Source organism: Vulpes lagopus, chromosome 11 (assembly GCF_018345385.1).
Source record: "Vulpes lagopus strain Blue_001 chromosome 11, ASM1834538v1, whole genome shotgun sequence".
Lineage (NCBI taxonomy): Eukaryota > Metazoa > Chordata > Mammalia > Carnivora > Canidae > Vulpes > Vulpes lagopus.
Window position 1 is genome coordinate 101,740,993 of NC_054834.1, and position 18,546 is coordinate 101,759,538.

The 18,546-nt window shown below is 44.5% G+C and overlaps 1 protein-coding gene across 27 annotated transcripts in view; it reads right to left on the bottom strand.

The window, feature by feature from the left end:
- LOC121501618 (titin-like) overlaps window positions 1-18,546 on the bottom strand; it is a 281,158-nt gene that overhangs the window by 185,869 nt on the left and 76,743 nt on the right. For 25 of the 27 annotated variants that reach the window (XM_041773880.1, XM_041773879.1, XM_041773876.1 and 22 more), the window contains exons 54-88: window positions 18,206-18,493; window positions 17,812-18,090; window positions 17,440-17,721; window positions 17,066-17,344; window positions 16,675-16,953; window positions 16,295-16,573; window positions 15,884-16,171; window positions 15,475-15,753; window positions 15,039-15,320; window positions 14,649-14,927; window positions 14,251-14,529; window positions 13,860-14,138; window positions 13,467-13,754; window positions 12,946-13,224; window positions 12,441-12,722; window positions 10,889-11,167; window positions 10,485-10,766; window positions 8,974-9,252; window positions 8,565-8,852; window positions 8,123-8,401; window positions 7,751-8,029; window positions 7,364-7,642; window positions 6,963-7,250; window positions 6,543-6,830; window positions 5,730-6,011; window positions 5,193-5,471; window positions 4,794-5,075; window positions 4,365-4,643; window positions 3,959-4,246; window positions 3,498-3,776; window positions 3,125-3,403; window positions 2,741-3,019; window positions 2,312-2,599; window positions 1,883-2,170; window positions 189-470 (exon numbers count right to left, since the gene is read on the bottom strand). The exons of the other annotated variants lie outside the window; for them this stretch is intronic. In XM_041773880.1, the coding sequence (XP_041629814.1) occupies window positions 189-470; window positions 1,883-2,170; window positions 2,312-2,599; window positions 2,741-3,019; window positions 3,125-3,403; window positions 3,498-3,776; window positions 3,959-4,246; window positions 4,365-4,643; window positions 4,794-5,075; window positions 5,193-5,471; window positions 5,730-6,011; window positions 6,543-6,830; window positions 6,963-7,250; window positions 7,364-7,642; window positions 7,751-8,029; window positions 8,123-8,401; window positions 8,565-8,852; window positions 8,974-9,252; window positions 10,485-10,766; window positions 10,889-11,167; window positions 12,441-12,722; window positions 12,946-13,224; window positions 13,467-13,754; window positions 13,860-14,138; window positions 14,251-14,529; window positions 14,649-14,927; window positions 15,039-15,320; window positions 15,475-15,753; window positions 15,884-16,171; window positions 16,295-16,573; window positions 16,675-16,953; window positions 17,066-17,344; window positions 17,440-17,721; window positions 17,812-18,090; window positions 18,206-18,493 (9,867 nt within the window). The remainder of the gene's footprint in view (window positions 1-188; window positions 471-1,882; window positions 2,171-2,311; window positions 2,600-2,740; window positions 3,020-3,124; window positions 3,404-3,497; window positions 3,777-3,958; window positions 4,247-4,364; window positions 4,644-4,793; window positions 5,076-5,192; window positions 5,472-5,729; window positions 6,012-6,542; window positions 6,831-6,962; window positions 7,251-7,363; window positions 7,643-7,750; window positions 8,030-8,122; window positions 8,402-8,564; window positions 8,853-8,973; window positions 9,253-10,484; window positions 10,767-10,888; window positions 11,168-12,440; window positions 12,723-12,945; window positions 13,225-13,466; window positions 13,755-13,859; window positions 14,139-14,250; window positions 14,530-14,648; window positions 14,928-15,038; window positions 15,321-15,474; window positions 15,754-15,883; window positions 16,172-16,294; window positions 16,574-16,674; window positions 16,954-17,065; window positions 17,345-17,439; window positions 17,722-17,811; window positions 18,091-18,205; window positions 18,494-18,546) is intronic. 27 annotated transcript variants of the gene reach the window in all.

Below are 18,546 nucleotides of genomic sequence, written 5' to 3' on the forward strand. Positions count from 1 at the left end.
TGTTAGTATATAGTTTCAAGTAAGGATCAGTTTCCCATTCCATCGCAGAGACAGAACACATGACTTTCGATTTTTGATCATTAGGCTTTAAAAATGTTAAAACATTGCTGCGGAGTCACGCGGGGGACTGAGAGGACAACCAGAGAGGAGTCCAAGGTGAGCAACACAAAGGAAGAGTAAGCTCTGACCTTTAACTTTTAAGGAAGTGCTGCTGCTCGCACTGCCTGCTGCGTTGCGGGCCTCACACGTGTAGTCTCCGCTGTCCTCGACACTGAGGTTGTGCATTTCTAACACCGCCACCGAGTCAAGGAATGACATTCTGAATTTACTGCTCTCTTGAATTTCAGTCTCGTCTTTGTACCACAAAACCTTGATTTCTGGAGACCCTCCGATTTTGCATTCATATCTTGTGTATTCATCCTGTTTCACAATTCTTGAAGGTTCTAGCTTCTTAATGAACCTGGGTGGTTCTATGGAACCAAGAAGAAAAGACAAGGTAAGGGATGGAAAAGACACGTGTAACTCAAGATAAAGCGAAGAATGGAATCCCTCTGTCAGAGAGGTCTTTAATTCCGGAAAACATATTTATTTATTTGATGTGGTTCAAGGAACAATGGTTAATAATTAGTAGTTAAGAATGGTTAAGTTCAACCGAAGTAGAAATTTCTTAAAATGCATGTACTTCTGCAAGCAACCACATCAAATGCTGTTATAAACGGAAGGAGGAAAATACATTAATTCATATTGTGTGATCCTCCCAGCAAAAGATTCATTTCTTTAGCCCGAGATCAGAGGCAGGGCTATATCTGTTGTTTCAAGAACTCTGAAGTTCACAAGGAATAAGACAGTTTGACTACCTTCCTGTATGTGAACTAGTGGAGGTGTATCTCCTCCTATGGCTACAAAGATATCAGATATGTACCATGAGGAATGAGAATAACAAAACTGGGTGAGATATTTTAATATTTATGCCAATTGCTCTTAAAGACCTTTTTTTTTTTTGTGGTCTAAGGTATAGTCTTTATTTTATAATAATCATTCACTGTGGTGACTGAAGTCCTTAAACGGATATTTCTTCAACACTCATAATTTCCCTTCAACTGGGGAGAGCAAGGCTTTCTTCATTACTGAATCAAAAAATTCAAGCTCAGAGAAATAAAAATGATTAGGAGTATGTCATAGAGCAAATGGGCTGCTAAATACAATTCTATTTTAATTTCAAGAGATCTAGAAACCATCACCACAAAAATCCTAAAAAATTCTCTAATGGGTTAGATCAGTAGTTCATTGGGTTAAGTATTTAATCTCTGACAATGGCAGCCATGAACTTGCTACTGAAAGACACGGTTGCCTTCCACAATGTCGGATATTAATGTTCACCCTAGCCCTCTGGCTTCCACTCTTACTTAACTGGGACTAGAGGAGGGAGAGAGGTTAGCACAAGCTGAGTCTTCTTGAAGGGCTTATTTGGGATCTGCTATCCCCTGGAGCGATAAAATCCATTAATTTACAAACGACTGGGGAAAATAAGTCTTTTGAGATAGAGATAACTTCCTTTTTTTTTTTTTTTTTTTTTTGGTCTTAAGCTGATTTCTTTCAAATTTGGATTTTCTTGCAATCCTGTGAAAATCTGTTGTTCACTCTTTCCCTAGTCTTTATCTTTAGCCTTTAAAAATCGATGTACAGTCTGTGTTTTATTAGTTTTATATTTTTTAATAAAAAATTTTAAAACTTGATCCCGTCTGGAAGGCCCTAGATCCATTTGATCTCTCCTAATTACTTGACCATGGTCCTACACATAACTTTCAAGCACACCCTTCCTCCTGTATTTCAAGATATTGAAAATGTAAAAGAGATGTTGCTACGTGACTGGAACAGGTACCTTGTACACCCAGGTGAGCAGAACAAGAGTCTTTTCCAGCGACGTTGCTTGCGTAGCAGGTGTACTGCCCAGCATCGCCTTTGCTTACTTTGAGAACCGTCAGAGTTGCAGTATTTTCAACCAAAGTCATCTTGTAGTTGCCTCCAGGGCGAATCTCTCGGTTATCTTTGGCCCAAGTGATTTTGATGGGTGCAGTTCCAGTTACATGACATTTAAGAGAACCACTTTCTCCAAGAGCAAGATCTACTGATACGGGCTTTAGATCAAAGAAAGGAGGCACTTCGTGCTCTGAAAAGGATGAAGACCAACATGGTGACTTCAGTTTTCATGCTCCCAGACATGGAGCAGAAACTGAGAGGCACCAGTCCTTTGGTGGCCCACAGCAGTGAAGCTTTTATAATGAAGAGGGTAGCGCGATGAGCTACTCACCTGAGAGAATGAGCTTGGCACTAGATGAAGCAGTTCCAAGAGGATTGGAAGCTGAACAATTGTACTGACCAACGTGGCTCTGGTCAGTTTGCAAAATCTGAAGGGTTGCTACGTTATGAACAAAAGAGGTTTGCAAATTAGCATCGTCTTTCAAAAGTACCCCATCCTTGTACCAAGACACTTGAAGAGGTTCTGAGCCATTGATGCGACATTCAAATGCGACTGGGAAGCCAAGGGTCTCGTGAACATCCTTCAGCTTTCTTGCAAAGGAAGGTGGAAGTTTGCGCTCTGTAAAGAAGTTACAGATAATCCTCATTCACAAGAGAGAAAACATCCAGGACGCACTTCAATCCATTAACATTGTGATGTTTTTAAGCAAATGGGTCTGTTCAGCACACAGCAAGCCTTGGGAAACAAAACCATCATCACCTTTGATAACGAGCACGGCCGAAGAAGCGACTGCCCCCACACTGTTCTCTGCCTTGCAGGTGTACTCTCCTATGTCACTGTGATCCACTTTGTTGATAACTAAGGAGGCGATGTTATTTTTAAATTGCATTTTGTACGCAGGAGCTGAGCGCAGCTTTGTGTGTTCTTTATACCAAGCAATTCTAATTTCTGGGGTTCCATCTACTTTACATTGTAAAGTCGTGGGTTCTCCAATGGCTGCTTCTACGTGTTGCAGAGGCTCAATGAAATAAGGCGGTTCTAGGGTACAAAGGATGGCAATCAATCAATCATGCTGCCTTAAAGAAGATGTTGTAAGAGAAGGAGAAGACAGCAATAAGAAGGGGAGGTAACTGATTGACACACCTAAGACAGACACCAGCGCGTCACAAATGTCTTGACCGGCCTCATTTTCTATCAGGCAACTGTACTGTGCATAATCCTCTACGGTGCTCTCAGTAATTTCCAGTATTGTGGATTTTTCCGTCGTGGTAATGCTGCAATTCTGCGACTGGGACAGCGGGGACTCATTCTTCATCCAGCTCACGGAGATGGGAGGTGTGCCCGAATAGGTGGCCTCGAGCACTATGGGGCTTCCCGTCTCCACGCTGAAGTCAGCCAACCTTTTCACAAAGGTGGCTGGTTCTGTGCGGACAAAACAGGAGGGTCAAATCGGCATCTTCAAGCCAAGACGTGGAAAGACACGGCAAAGACACACGAGTTGGAGAAAAGAGCAAACCTTTCACAAAAAGGTGCGCGGTACAGGAGGCACTGCCCGCCTCATTGGTGACGAGGCAGGAGTAGTCCCCGCTCTGCGACGGCTCCACCTCCAGCAGCTCCAGCTCGGTCACGGCATCCTCCAGGGAGATGGTGCAGGACTCCCCCGACACCAGTTCCCTGCTGCCTTTAAACCACTTGACCTTGAATGGAGGGGTGCCTCTGATGACACAGCTGAATATGAGGCTTATTCCAGGCAGCACTTCCACGGAGTCGGGGACCTGTTCGAAGGACGGGGGTTCTGGATACCCCAGGGGAGGGAGAGAGCGAGAGGAAACAAAGAGATAAGAGATCCAGGTGAGATGCGCTTTTTGGCCCTTGAAGGAAAGGGAACTAAGGCTTCAAAGGAGACACGACAAAAGCTCCCACGCGCGGCAGGTGCCAAGTGGCGCCGGGCAGCCGCGGCCTGACCCGCACACTGACCTTGCACGGTCAGCAGTGCCGAGCACTCGTCAGAACCGGCCACGTTGGCGGCCACGCACGTGTATGTGCCTGTGTCGGAAGGCTCCAGGAAGCTCAGGCTCAAAGTACAGACGTTTTCCGAAAAGCTGGACTGGCATTTAGGCCCACTGACGACCTCATTCCCGTCCTGAAACCAGCCGACTGAAATGGGGGCCGAGCCGGACACCCGGCACTCCAGAACCGCCGAAGCCCCCAGGATGGCGTTGGTGTCCTTCAGCTTGCGGATGAAGGAGGGGGGCACGACTCGATCTATGTGGGAGAAGGGTGATTCTCTGTTTAAAGAGAAGCTTGCTTGCTTTTTTCTTTCTTTTTGTTTTTTTTTCCTCCAGGAAAACTGATAGATCCATTAAAACCTCATACTACTCACCCGAGATGTGGACGGACACAGAGCAGGTGCTTTTACCAACACTGTTCTTCACTTCGAAGCTGTATAACCCCTTGTCACTCATTTCTGCACAAGGGATTTTAACCGAAGCCACTTTGTTGATGAACGTAATGTGATGTTTGCTGTCTGCAGACAATTCTCTCCCATCTTTGAACCACTTGACTGAAAGCTCTGGTGTTCCAGCCACCACACACTCTAATGCAAAAGGATTCCCAGTAGTGACTGTCATGGGTTCTGGCTTCTCTACGATTCTGGCTGGTTCTAAAAGAAGAAGTATAATGCGTTGAAGATAAAGTCACCTCCCAGACTGAGAGTGTAATCAACATACAATGGGATAAGATTAATATTTGTGGAAGACAATCGTGGGCCAGTCGTTCTGATTTTTTATCCAGGTTGTCCTTTGTTACTAACCTAGGACTGTCAAGACTGCCGAACATTCTCGCATCCCGGCATCGTTCTTGATCTGGCACACATATTTTCCAGAATCAGATGCTTTTGGGCTCCCAAGTTGGAGGGTTGCGATGTTATCGATGAACGAAATCCTAGTGTTTTCACTCTCTCTGATGACTTCACCTTTATCTTTCAGCCAGACCACAGAAATTGGCTGGAAGCCTTCCACCACAGCCCGTAACTCAACAGCATCCCCAATAAGGGTTGAGGTGTCGCTTAGCTTTTTCACAAATCGTGGAGGCTCTAATGAAAGAAATTTGTGGTTAGGGGAAGAAAGGGAATCACAGCCACCTAAATTATTAGCTAAGCAAGAAAAGAGGAAAGGAAGAGACATCTATTTTTGTGCCCAGGTGTACAAACCTTTGAACTTGACAGAGCAAACACACGTGTCGCTTCCCACCTCGTTAGTGGCTTTGCAGTGATACTCTCCTACATCGGAAGCTTCGAGATTAAGGATATGAAGACTTGTATCAAAATTTTTTGACGTGATTTTAAATTTCTTGCTGCTTCGAACTTGCTTTCGGTCTTTAACCCACACCACCTCAAACGGGGGGGTTCCCGAAATTTCACATTGGAAGATAACGTCAGAACCTTTAAGAGCTCCTACTGGAGAAGGCTTCTGGGTGAAAACAGGAGGTGCTACCGGGGAAAAAGAAGATAAATGATGAGAACATTTGCTTACTGAAAAGGAGAAAAAAAAAACATATTTTAGAATCCACAATCCACTAGGAGCAATTGGTGTGACCATAGGCCAGTAGGCTAACGCAAGAAATAACAATTCCTGCAAGCTAGTTAAGAATTGCTCCCGCGGTGAGCCTTTTTATTTTGGAGCTCATCACGTCGCTGAGAAAGACTCAAACCAGAGGAGAAGAAAGCAAGCAGCTTAGCGTGTCTAACCTTTCACGGTCAGGGCTGTGCTACAGCTGGCATCACCAACACCATTATGAGCTTCACAGATATAGTCTCCGCTGTCCTCAGCGCTGGCTTCATTGATGGTAAGCAAGGCCACAGAATTAACGAATGACATGTTGTATTTCCAGCTTTCGTGAAGTTCGCTGTCGTTTCGGAACCACTGAACTTTGATTTCCGGGGAACCACTTATTTTACATTCCAGCTGGATGGATTCTCCCTGCTTTGCAACTTGAGAAGCTTCTAGTTTCTTAACGAACTTGGGAGGTTCTAGTAAATCAAAGGAAAAAATAGCTTGTGTTTGTGGCTGAAGATCCCATAAATACGTAACTTAAACGTGCTTATTAAGAATATACTTTCTGATTATTTTGTGATGAAATGTTATGTTTGCCATCAAATAAGCTCCCAATGGAGAATTTAATTGGTAAGTTTAATTTTTGCAGTTTGGATAGGTAAGCCAAAACATATAAGTTAGTGTATTATAGAGGTATTTGGTCAAAATTTAGTAATGATAAATCAGAACGCCACATAACAGAAAATAATATGAGACTGGATAGTTGAAACAATACTTCACAAATTTCAATTAGACCACACTATCTGATAGGATCACACTTAGAGTTAACACTAGAGAACAATATAAAGACAAAACAGATCTTCGATTAATGCTTTCAACACTAAAGTACAAATTCTAACATGACCCAGTTAGCTTGTCCCAAACACTTAAACACTAAAGGAACTTTTAGAAGACCGTTACGTAAACGTGGGAAAGAACAAATATCAGTAGATGCCGCATAATGATACCTTTTACACTGAGTTGAGCTGAGCACATGTCCTTGCCAACATCATTGGTTGCCTGGCAAGTGTACTGACCAGAGTCTCCTTTGCCTACTTTAAGAATTCTCAAATGGGGAGTGTTTCCCACACATGTGATAGTATAATTTCCTCCAGGACGTATCTCCTTGTTATCTTTTGACCAAGTGATTCGCATTGGTTGAGCACCAGTGACATGGCACTCAAAGTCAGCACTTTCCCCAGCAATGACATCTATAGATACGGGCTTGATGTCAAAGAAGGGAGACTTCTTAGGTTCTGGAAAATGAAAAGAAAAGGCAATGTGTGTTTTGTTTGTTTGACTTTCGTCACTGGCTGTTTCTACTCTGACAGTGAATAAGAAGTCACGGTTTGGTTTTTGCGAAGAGAAAGATTAACATGGGAACAAACCTCTCACTGCCAGTCTAGCACTAGAAGATGCTGTTCCAAGTGGGTTAGAGGCTGAGCAGGAGTACTGGCCAGAGTGACTCAAGTCAGTTTGCAAGATTTTTAAAGTTGCCACGTTGTCTACAAATGACATCTGTAGATTTTCGTCGTCTCGTAAAAGTACCCCATCTCTATACCAGCACACCTGGATGGGTGCGGAGCCATTTAATCGACAAGTGAGTGTCACTGGCAACCCAACCGTCTGTTCGATGTCTTTCAATTGTCTTGCAAAGGAAGGTGGGAGTTGGCGCTCTGTAGGAAGACAAGCAATACTTGAGTCATTAGTCCATGAGGAGAAAATTTCTCCCCAAAGATAAAAGGATTAATTTAAAAACACTTCTTAATTTCTAAAATAATATAATCACCTTGAATTCTGAAGACAGTCTTCGAAGCAGCAGTTCCTATACTATTTTCTGCTTTACATGTGTACTCTCCACTGTCATTAATATTCACTTTATTAAAAACAAGCGTGGCCACATTGTTTGTAAAATAGGTCCTGTATTCAGGAGTTGGCCGTAACTTGGTGTCTCCTTTGTACCAGGACACTGTAATTTCTGGTGTCCCAGCAACCTGGCATTGTAAAGACACCGAATCTCCAACCGATGCCTCCAGAGGTTCTAGCTCCGTAACAAAATAAGGTGGTTCTAAAGAAGAAAGGATCACATTCAGCAACTGGAATTAAAGAACACCAAACAGACCATGCTTTGTCTTACAGGAATGCCGACCACTGAGGAGAGAATAAGACAACACACCTAATGTAGATACCAGAGCTTTGCAGACATCCTTGCCTGCCTCATTTTCAATTTCACAGGAGTACTGTCCTGCGTCTTTTTTGGTGCTATTCAGGATTTCTAAGATGCACGTTTTCTCTGTTGTGACTATGCTGCATCTTTCAGACTGACTTATGTTGAAACCATCCTTTTTCCAGGTAACTGCAATCGGAAGTGTTCCGGTGTAGGTGCTCTCCAGAATTATGGACTTCCCTGGTTCCACGGAGTGATCACTTAGCTTCTTCACAAATGTAGCCGGTTCTGGTGAGTGACAAAGCATGGCAATTAAACCCAGGAAAAGCACATAGATGGCCCCATACAGAAAATCAGAAGAGCAAATGCACTCGAGCAAACCTTTCACGAAGAGACGAGTAGTGCAGGATGTTTGGCCAGCATTGTTAGAAACCACACAAGTGTATTCCCCACTCTGAGAGATGTCAACATTAAATAATTCCAGTTCTGCCACAGTGTCTTCAAAGTAGATGTTGCACTGGTCTCCTCTCACTAGTTCTCTGGCACCTCTGAACCAGCCGACCTTGAATGGAGGGGTTCCTCTAATGACACTTGTGAAAGTGACATTTTTGCCTGGCAGTATTTCCAGAGGTTCAGGCTCCTTCACAAAAGAGGGTGGTTCTACATGGACATGGAGGACAGTGAAAAGAACCTGTAAGTTTCTAATTTGGTTGCAACTCTGAATCTAAAAATGAAGAGCCCTTTGGAATGTGTGTCAGGTGGGTACCATGATGTGCACCCAAAGAAGAATTTGTGCAAAATGGCTTGTGTGTATAACACTGACCTTGTACAGCCAACGCTGCACGACATTCATCAGACCCAGCGGCATTAGCAGCCACGCATGTGTAACTGCCCATATCCGACGAGTCCAGAGAATTCAGCTGCAACGTGCAGACATTATCTGAGAATGTGGTCTGGTACTTTGCTCCGCTGACAATCTTCGTTTTCTCATGAAACCAGGCAACAGAGATAGGTGACGATCCAGCTACTTTGCACTCCAAGATGCAAGAAGTACCCAGCACCCCAACAGTATCTCTCAGTCTTCGTGTGAAAGACGGAGGGACCATTCGGTCTGTGTGAGGAAAGGCAAGAGATCACCACGATTTGAAAGAGCAGAAGAGCTGTGAGAGAAGGCAACTGCTGAAGGAATCCGCAGAAGCAATGGGGGGTGGCGGGGATAGAGCGGAACTAACCTGAAACATCAACCACAGCTGTGCAGCTGCTTTTTCCGACGTTGTTTTGAACCTGGAAAGTGTATGTGCCTGCATCTTGCCTTTCAACAGAGAGTATCTTTAGGGTAGAGATTTTGTTGTAGAAGCTGAATTTGTGTTTTTGGCTGCTGGTCAACAGCTTCCCGTCCTTGTACCATTCAACCGAGAGTTCGGGAGTGCCGGCCACCTTACACTCCAGGGTGCATGTTTCTCCCACAGTCACTGTCATTGGCCCTGCTTTCTCAACAATGACTGCAGGCTCTGAAATAAAATGTGATAGCCATCTGTCAAAGTCCGTTACCTTTAGCATGATTCTACTCTCAAATTCACTAAGATTGGTTCTTCCAATGGTTTGGTTACGTTAGGGCGTTCTCTCTCTCTCTCTCTCTCTCTCTCTTTCTCTCTCTGGAGTGATGATTCCACAATTACATGTCATGAATTTATGGGGGGGTTATTATTAAGTCATATGTTTCTGCACTAGTTGGCTTCCAAAACAATTCAGACAATGTATATTAGTATGTACTGATTTGCCCTTGACCCTCTCTAGAGCAAAGGATTCATGTTTTGAACTACTTGATATCTTTGCTTTATTTTAAGGGGCTAAAGCCAGTATTTTTCCAAGCTGTTATCCAAATAATCACTAAATTAAAATGTCCAAAGATGCAAGTGTAAGTCTTTCCTATCTAACTTTGATCTTGGGAGTTCTTGTCAACATGAACAGCTAGTACTTTGGAAACAAAATTTCCTTGTGGCATATGCTGGCTTCCAATAAGTTTTCATGCTTAAATAAAAGAAAATCATGATTCTATCTGCTAATCCATCAAGAAAAGTAGTAAGTAAACAATGAAACAGATGGCTAACTTTTGTTAGGATCACAAAAACAGGAAAGAGTGTTTGAAAGATCGATTAGGGGAAAAAACGATTAATTAGGTCTTTTCTCTTTTTTCCTTTTTGTTCTTTTTTTTAATTTTTATTTATTTATGATAGTCACACAGAGAGAGAGAGAGATAGAGAGGCAGAGACACAGGTAGAGGGAGAAGCAGGCTCCATGCACCGGGAGCCCGACGTGGGATTCAATCCCGGGTCTCCAGGACTGCGCCCTGGGCCAAAGGCAGGCGCTAAACCGCTGCGCCACCCAGGGATCCCTTCTTCCTTTTTGTTCTTAAAGATTTTATTTATTTATTTAAGAGAGAGAGAGTGCTCAAGAGCACAAGCAGGGAGAGGGATAGAGGGAGAGGGAGAAGCAGGCTCCCTGCTGAGCAGGGAGCTGGACACGGGGCTGGCTCAATCCTAGGACCCTGGGATCATGACCTGAGCCAAAGACGGCTCCTTAACCAACTGAGCCACCCAGGCTCCCCTCTCCTAAACCTTTCAAACAGGTATGGACTAATATAATTCCAGAAGAAATTCAGAATCGGAGATTCTACTAGTGACTCATCTCAGTGGTTGGTGCCACCTTCTCTCAGGGGATCATTGTACTATATTGTACCAACCTAAAACAGTCAATGTGGCCATGTTCTCTCTCATTCCGCCATCATTCTTGATTTGGCAGATATACTTCCCAGCATTAGCTGGTTCTGCTTTTGCAAACTGCAGAGTTGCAACATTTTCTACAAATGTAATTCTGATGTTTTCACTTTCTCTGATCACTTCTTCTTTCTCTTTAAGCCACTGAACAAAAATAGGCTGGGCTCCTTCTATGGATGCTTGTAACTCAGCGGGCTCGCCAGCTACAACGGTGAGGCTGTTCAGTTTGGAGACAAATCTTGGTGGTTCTGAACAAGGAAAGATGAGCGGAGATTGTTGAAAACATTGTCCATATAATGGAAGAGAAAGAAAAAAAACAGGTGTCTTGCACATTCCTGCCATTTCTGCCATGTGCAGGAAATACGCTTACCTTTTAATTTTACAGTACAAATGCAAGTATCACTTCCCACTTCATTCTGTGCTTTGCAGTGGTATTCACCAATGTCTGAAGTTTCAACATTGAGAATATGAATACTTGCATGGAAGTTTTTGGATGCAATCTTGTATTTCTTGCTACTTCGGAGTTGCCGCTTGTCTTTGTACCATATCACCTCAAATGGTGGTGTTCCCGAAAGTTCACACTCAAGACTAACTTCAGTATTTTTAAGGGTTTCTACTACAGGAGGAAAGCTGCTAAAAACGGGTGGTTCTGTAAGAAAACAAGAATTTCTAATGAGTTGGGCTATTTAATTTCATAGAATGTTTTTATTTCTTTGTTGTTAAAATTGGAAGAGTCAAGATACTATAATGTGGAAACGGTGTCCAGAACTATCACTTCATTGTTGAGGAATAACAGTTTTGGAGAAGCCATTAGCCTTTCCAGAATCACTCGCTTCCCTGGCAGAGAACCCAAACTAGACCCCTAGATTTCCTTGCTGAGGACTTCAACTTTCTATCTACCTTACCTTACTAGTTTTTCTCAGATGATAAGGACTGATGCGAAAGTTGTAAAACAAAAACCAAACCCAAGTACCGTTAATTAAGATGATTTGCATGAGGTATCAAATCCTAACTTCAGGGATGAAATTTTTTATATATGCTCTATAACGGAAATACTTAGAAGCCATGATGACACATGTGATCTAAGTCTTCCATGTCACCAACTTTTATTGAAATAATTGCTTCACACCATGACAACCTTGGACTTTGTGATAAAAATACTGGAAAGTGGCTACAGAAAATACTGGTATTAATTGCACCAAGGCATAGTGATATAATTTTTAAAAAATAGGAAGCAATTCTTGAGAGAGAAAAAAATATGTATATTGCCCCTTTTTTCCATATATATAGGTATATATATTTTTTAAGTAGGCATCACCTGAGTGGAGGCTAGCTTGGGCTTGAGCTCATGAGCCTGAGATTAAGACCTGAAATCAAGAGTTGGGCACTTAACTGACCAAGCTGCCCAGGCACACCTATAACTGTCCTGTTTTAAATGTAAGGTTAAAATCTGTATTGTTTGCACCATATATCCCCACATATACACACATATATAGTAAATATTGTTATTAATGCTAAAGATCATAGTGAAAATGATGATATATTCATAAGTTGGCTAAAGGTAAAAATGGATTTTAAAATGAATCCTTCCTTCCTTCCTTCCATCCTTCCTTCCATCCTTCCTTCCTTCCTTCCTTCCTTCTGGTATGTTGGTGAACATCAGATTTACACTGCTTGGTCAATGTATTGGGGTGATCAGAATTATGACATTGGAATAACAAGAAAAATATCCCAGAATGATTGGCTACATGTAAGTAAATCTTAAAAAATAACAAAAAAAGAGAACTAATACTAGTTGGGGAAAATATTCTACAATCTTAAACGGAAGCTAAAGTGATGGCAAAAGAATAAATAGCTGTGATACCCCAGGGGAGAAGAAGGTGGGCGTCAGGTAATGAAGAACAGAAGAAAGAGATTTCTACCTTTTACGATAACCTTGGTACTGCAGCTTGTGCTGCCAGCAGGATTTCGAGCCTCACAAATGAAATCCCCACTGTCCTCAGTACCGAGATTGTTCATCTGTAGGACGGCCACTGAGTCAATGAAAGTCATTCTGTATTTATCACTGGCTTGGAGTTCATGTTCATTTCTGTACCACACAACTCTGATTTCGGGGGATCCAGTTATCTTGCATTCAAGTCGTGCTGAGTCACCTGCTTTCACTATTTTAGATGCTTCTAATTTCTTTACAAACTTGGGTGGTTCTAGAGAGTGAAAGAAAGGGGAGATTATGAGGGAACAGATAAATATAACAAAAGCAAAATTAAGTAGTATACAGGAAAGAGGAAAAGATGAACAGTGCCTGGCAAATCCAGTGCACTGTTCGAGAGAAGCGTACTTTCTTGATTGGGTGGATGCATGGTATAGAAGGGAGCCACAGGTCAGACAGAAACGTAAAAACAGTGTAAAACAATCAAACGTGCACACCTGTCACAAGCAACATTGTAGTACAAGAGTCGCTACCAACGTCATTGGTAACTTGGCAGGTATATTGTCCAGTCTTGGAAGCATCCACTGAATAGAGATTTAAGAAGCTAGTTGACCCTTCCAAGCCAATGAAACAGGTAGGTCCAGAGGCAAGTTCCACATCATCTTTAAACCACTTTATTTTAAATGGTGGTGTTCCTTTCAGTACTGCTTTAAATTCTACTGTGGAATCCGGTATGGCTTGCTGTCGCTCGGGTTTCACTAGGAAGCTTGGTGGTTCTATAGATGTTAAGAGAAATACTTAATGAGACTCCTCCTAGTTAAGCTATGTTGACAGTCTTATGGACATGTAAGAAAACACTCTGAAAAGAGGCAATGACTGTGTATTTCTTGAACTCAATAAATATATATCTAAAGAAACAGAATTATTGAAACTCTTAGGTCTAAAGAGTACAAGGTAAGAGTGGCACATTTAATAAGCAATCACACAAAGAATGAAGAAGAGGAAAAGAAGTTCTAACCTTTAACAGTTAGGATGCCACTGCATGCGTCATCCCCGGCTACATTGGAGACCTTGCACGTATAATTCGCAGTGTCTTCCAATTCCAGGTTATTAACTTCCAGTGACACCGTGTTCTCGTGACAGACAAGTCTGTATTTTGCACTTGTGGATATTTCTTTTCCATCCTTAAACCACTGAGCACTAATAGGGAGTGAGCCTGAAACCTTGCACTCCATACGAATAGAAGTGCCCAGAATTTTATCCATTTTGGTCAATTTTTTGGTGAAAGATGGAGGAATATCTTGATCTATCCAATGCAAACAGCAAAACACACCCATCAATATGTTGCCATTTGTTTACAAAGGATATAGGTAAAGAAATAAGGGGAGCCCACTCAGGCCCAAATACAAACCTAGCACTCTCAGGTAGGCATCACAGCTACTGCTTCCAAAGTCATTTTCCACCTTGAAAGTATACTGACCACTGTCTTGCTTCATTACTGACTGAATCCTAAAACTGGCCACGTTATTTTCAAAACTCATTGAAAAATATCTACTGGGCACAATTTGCTTTCCATCTTTAAGCCATTTCACTTTGAGTTCTGGTGTTCCAGCCACAACACACTCCAGAGTCACTGGGTCTTTCTCAGTAACATCAACAGATTTAGCTTTCTCCAGGATTTGAGCAGGTTCTGCGGTAAGAATTAAAATGCAAATCAGTTGTGTGGCTAATTCCACCAGAAATAAGGTGGGCCTATGGAATCATCCCCACAGGCTAAGGCCTCGACGGAAAAGCCTACAAACCTTGTACTAAGAGGAAAGCATAACACCTCTCAACTCCTGACTCGTTCTTGGCTTGACATGTGTATCTCCCGCTGTGTCCATTGTCCACAGCCCTGATCTGAAGTGTGGCCACGTTGTTCACAAACGAAATATGAACATTATCATCTTCCTCAAGAATGTGGTCATCCTTTAGCCAGGTGATAGAAATGGGAGGCGAGCCTGCCACGGTGCTCTGGAAGGTGCCAGAACTTTTCAGAACGGTCGTGACGTTTTCGATCTTCTTAATGAATGATGGTGGTTCTGTGATCAAATTAGATGGTGTGAAAAGAAGAGGCATATTTGAGCTTCTTGTAATCACAAAATTAAAGAGCATGACCAAATTTTTAGGCCGTAGCCTGCTTCCTCTGGGTACAACTGACCTTTCAGGGAGACCTTAGTACTGCTAGAGCAGCTGCCACCTTCATTAGACACAATGCACTGGTAGTCACCAGTGTCTGAAGGGTCACACTTGGTTATATGGAGGCTAAACACTGACACTCTGTCAGTGAGGGTATATTTTTTGCTGCTTCGAATTTCCTTGTTGTTCCTCAGCCACGTGACTTCAAATGGAGCTGTTCCTGCAACTTCACACTCCAGCTGCACATCACTATCCTTTACAACCTCCACGGGCTTCAGTTCCCTGATGAAGGTGGGAGGCTCTAAAGATGCAAAAGGAAGACAGAGGCTAGCTTACTCGAGGGACGACCAGAGCACAGCCAGCATGGCCAGCAGCACAGCCCAAACATGCAAAAACAGAGCCAGCAACGAACCTTTCACTTTTAATTCAATGCTGCAGCTTGCCGTGCCCGCGTCATTACGGGCTTCACAGACGTAAGTCCCACTATTTTCTACCCTGGCACCAGAGATTTGGAAAGTGGCTAGGCCATCGATGAAGGAAATGCCATGTTTCTTAATGGCTGTTATTTCATTCCCATCCAGATACCAAGAAACTCTGATTTCAGGGGTGCCTGTGATTTGGCACTCGAATGTCGTAGATTGTCCATTTCTCAGCACTAATACCGGGCTGGGCTTCTTAATGAATTGAGGAGGTTCTAAAGATGGGGAAGAAAGGGTCACGTTGAACATGTTTTTTTTTTTTTTTTAAACAAAGGCTGAAATAGCTTTCTTAAGCCTCTTCCTCCCCCCACCCCCAACCCAAGAAAATCTAAGACAAGCAAGCAAGAGAGGTGAACGTAGAGATCAGACCTTTCACAAAGAGAGTGGCTTTACTGGTTGCTGTGCCGACATCATTGCTTAGTTGGCAGATGTAGGTCCCAGAGTCGGCAGCTTTGGCTGAAAAGAGCTCCAGTATGGTGGAGGTGTCATCTTTCCAAACGGAGCGAGCTGCTCCCGAGTGCAACTCTTTGTTATCTTTGAACCACTTTATTGTCATGGGTGCAGTGCCACCCACAAGTGCCTTTAACTGAACCCTTGTACTGGGATTGACATCTTGTGACTGTGGCTTTTCCACGAAGTAAGGGGGTTCTGGGATGAAAGAAGAAGAAGCAAAACGAGAAAGCAAGGTTTACTTAGGAATGGAGCAATGAGGGTGAGAATTAAGAAATGAGAGAGCAGACGAGTCCTTGACAAGTGTAGATTAAAAACAAATGCCGACCTTTGACCGTGAGATGGCCACTGCACTGGTTGTGTCCTGCCTTATTAGTGGCGGAACAAGTGTACGTCCCACTGTCTGAACCTTCCAGGTGACTGATTTCCAAGAAGGCAGTATTGTCATGAAAAGAGAATTTGTATTTTTCACTAGCTGATATTTCTTGATCATCTTTGAACCACTGGATGCTTATGGGATGTGACCCAGCCACTATACATTCTAAGTCAATAGAAGACCCTTTAATGCTGTCCATTTTCTTCAGCCTCTTGGTGAATGAGGGAGGTATGATAAGATCTATGCAATAAAAAAAAAAACAAAAACAAGAAACCACGAGAAAAAGTTAGGTCAGCGCAGCAATTTGTATTTTCTGTAAAACTGGGGGACATGGGCATAGAGGTGCCCGGTTTCAATACCAACCTAATACATTAATGCTAGCCTTGCAGCTGCTTCTTCCAACATCATTTTGGACCTCAAAAGTATATTCGCCACTATCTCTCTTTTCTGTAGAAATAATCTTCAGTATAGAGACCGTGTCGGTGACACTGATTTTGTATTTTTGGCCCAGGGTCAGTTCTTGGCCATCTTTAAACCATCGGGCTGTAATCTCCTTAGTCCCTGAAAATTTAACCTGCAAAGTGGCTGGGTCCCCTTGGGTGACATCTATAGACACAGCCTCCTCGGTGATTGTTGCAGGTTCTGTAGAGAACAAAGGGACAGGTGTGGGTTGCGAGTCACTCCGCTAGAAGGCCTACATCTGCACTGTTTCCTAAAGCCCATGGCAAACTTCCCGAACCAACCTTTAACTGAGAGCAATGCCGAACACCTCTGTATTCCTGCATCATTTTTGGCCTGACAGACGTATTTCCCATCGTGCTTGACTTCGATGCCACTGAGGTACAGACTAGCCACGTTGTTCTCAAAGGTCATTCTTATATTGTCATCTTCAGTGATTTCATCGTTGTCTTTCAACCAAGTCACGGTGATGGGCAAGGAGCCCTTCAGGGTGGCCTGGAAGGCAGCCGTGCCTCCACGAAGGGAGCTGGTACTCTCGATCTTTTTTACGAAGCTTGGCGGTTCTATCAGAAGAGGAATTCTCAATCAATGTCAGCTTTCTAGCAAGACTGGATTTTTTTTTTTAAAGAGCTCATCCTACAGAAGAGCCGGGGCATCCTTTGGACCGACACTAACCTCTTAGGGTCACCCTGGCACTGCAGGTGCTGCTGCCCACCTCGTTGGTCACCCGACACTGGTATTCGCCAGCATCTGTGGCCACAAACTTGAGGATCTGCAGGCTAACCAGCTGGTCCTGAATGAAGGTCTTATACTTCCTACCGCTTCTCAGCGTCGTGTTGTCTTTGAACCAAGTGATGTCAAAGGGAGGCGTGCCCGCCACCTCGGCCAGCAGCATGACGTCATACTCCTTCAACACTTCAACTGGCTTAAACTCCTTGGTAAAGTAGGGCGACTCTACAGTGGGGGAGGAATTACCCTGCGTTAGCGAGCGAGGAACGTGTGCCACGGACTGCAGTGCTGGTGACACCGGGGGCAACGTGGCCACAAACCTTTGACTATTAAGATGCTCCCACAGTGGTCGCTGCCGGCCTCGTTTTGAGCCTCGCACATGTACTCGCCACTGTCCTCAGTGGTCACCTCTGTAAGGCTCAGGACTGCGGTGGACTCCACAAAGGACATCCTGTGCCTGCCGCCCTCCTTAAGCTCTCTGTCGTTGGCAAACCACGTTATCTTAATCGGGGGGGTACCGGCCACCTTGCAGGCCAGCTGCGTGCTGTCGCCCTTCTTGAGCAGCTGCGAGGGCTCTAACTTTTCAATAAACGTGGCCGGCTCTGCGGGAGGAAGGCGGCGTTAAGGAACATCGAGGGGAGGACGGACTGAGGGGTGGGGGGGTGCAAAGATGTCAAGAAAACGAGGCCAACCTTTCACAAATAAGTTTGCACTGCACTCCACGCTGCCCGCGGCGTTGCCGACCTGACAGGTGTACGTGCCCGAATCAGAGGTCTTGACCACGTACAGTTCCAGGGAACTTTCCGAGGCTTCTTTGGTGATATAGCAGCTTCCCCCGGAGACCAGCTCCCGGCCGCCCTTCAGCCACCTGACGGTGAAAGGGCCGGAGCCCCGGAAGGTGCTCTTCAGGCACACGGCCGAGCCGGGCAGGACGTCCTTTGAGGCCGGCTTGGTCACAAAGCTGGGTGGCTCTAGGGGGGGAGGGGGGAGAAAGGACGTGCAAGAGTTAAGAGGCACGGCCCAAGGGACAGGGCCCGGGTTCCAACACCGTCCCTACGGGAGGGAGACGCCAGGTCTCCAGCCAACCTTGCACCACCAGGGCCCCGCTGCTGTCTTTGCTGCCCACGGAGTTGGTGGCTCGGCAAGTGAAGGTGCCCGCGTCGCTCAGGTCCACGCCGTGGATCTCCAAGGAGGCCGTGCCTTCCACAAACGCCGCCCTGTACTTGTCCCCAGAAGCCAGCTCCCTGCCGTCCTTGAACCAGGCCACCCGCATCGGGAGGGAGCCCGCGATCCTGCAGTCCAGCCTGCAGGCGCTGCCCACGACGCTGGCCACGTTGCGCAGGGGCTTCGTGAAAAACGGGGCGATGTCCCGATCTGTTAGTGGCACGGGAAGGGAAGAGGGGTCAGCACGGGGCAGGGCGCCAGGC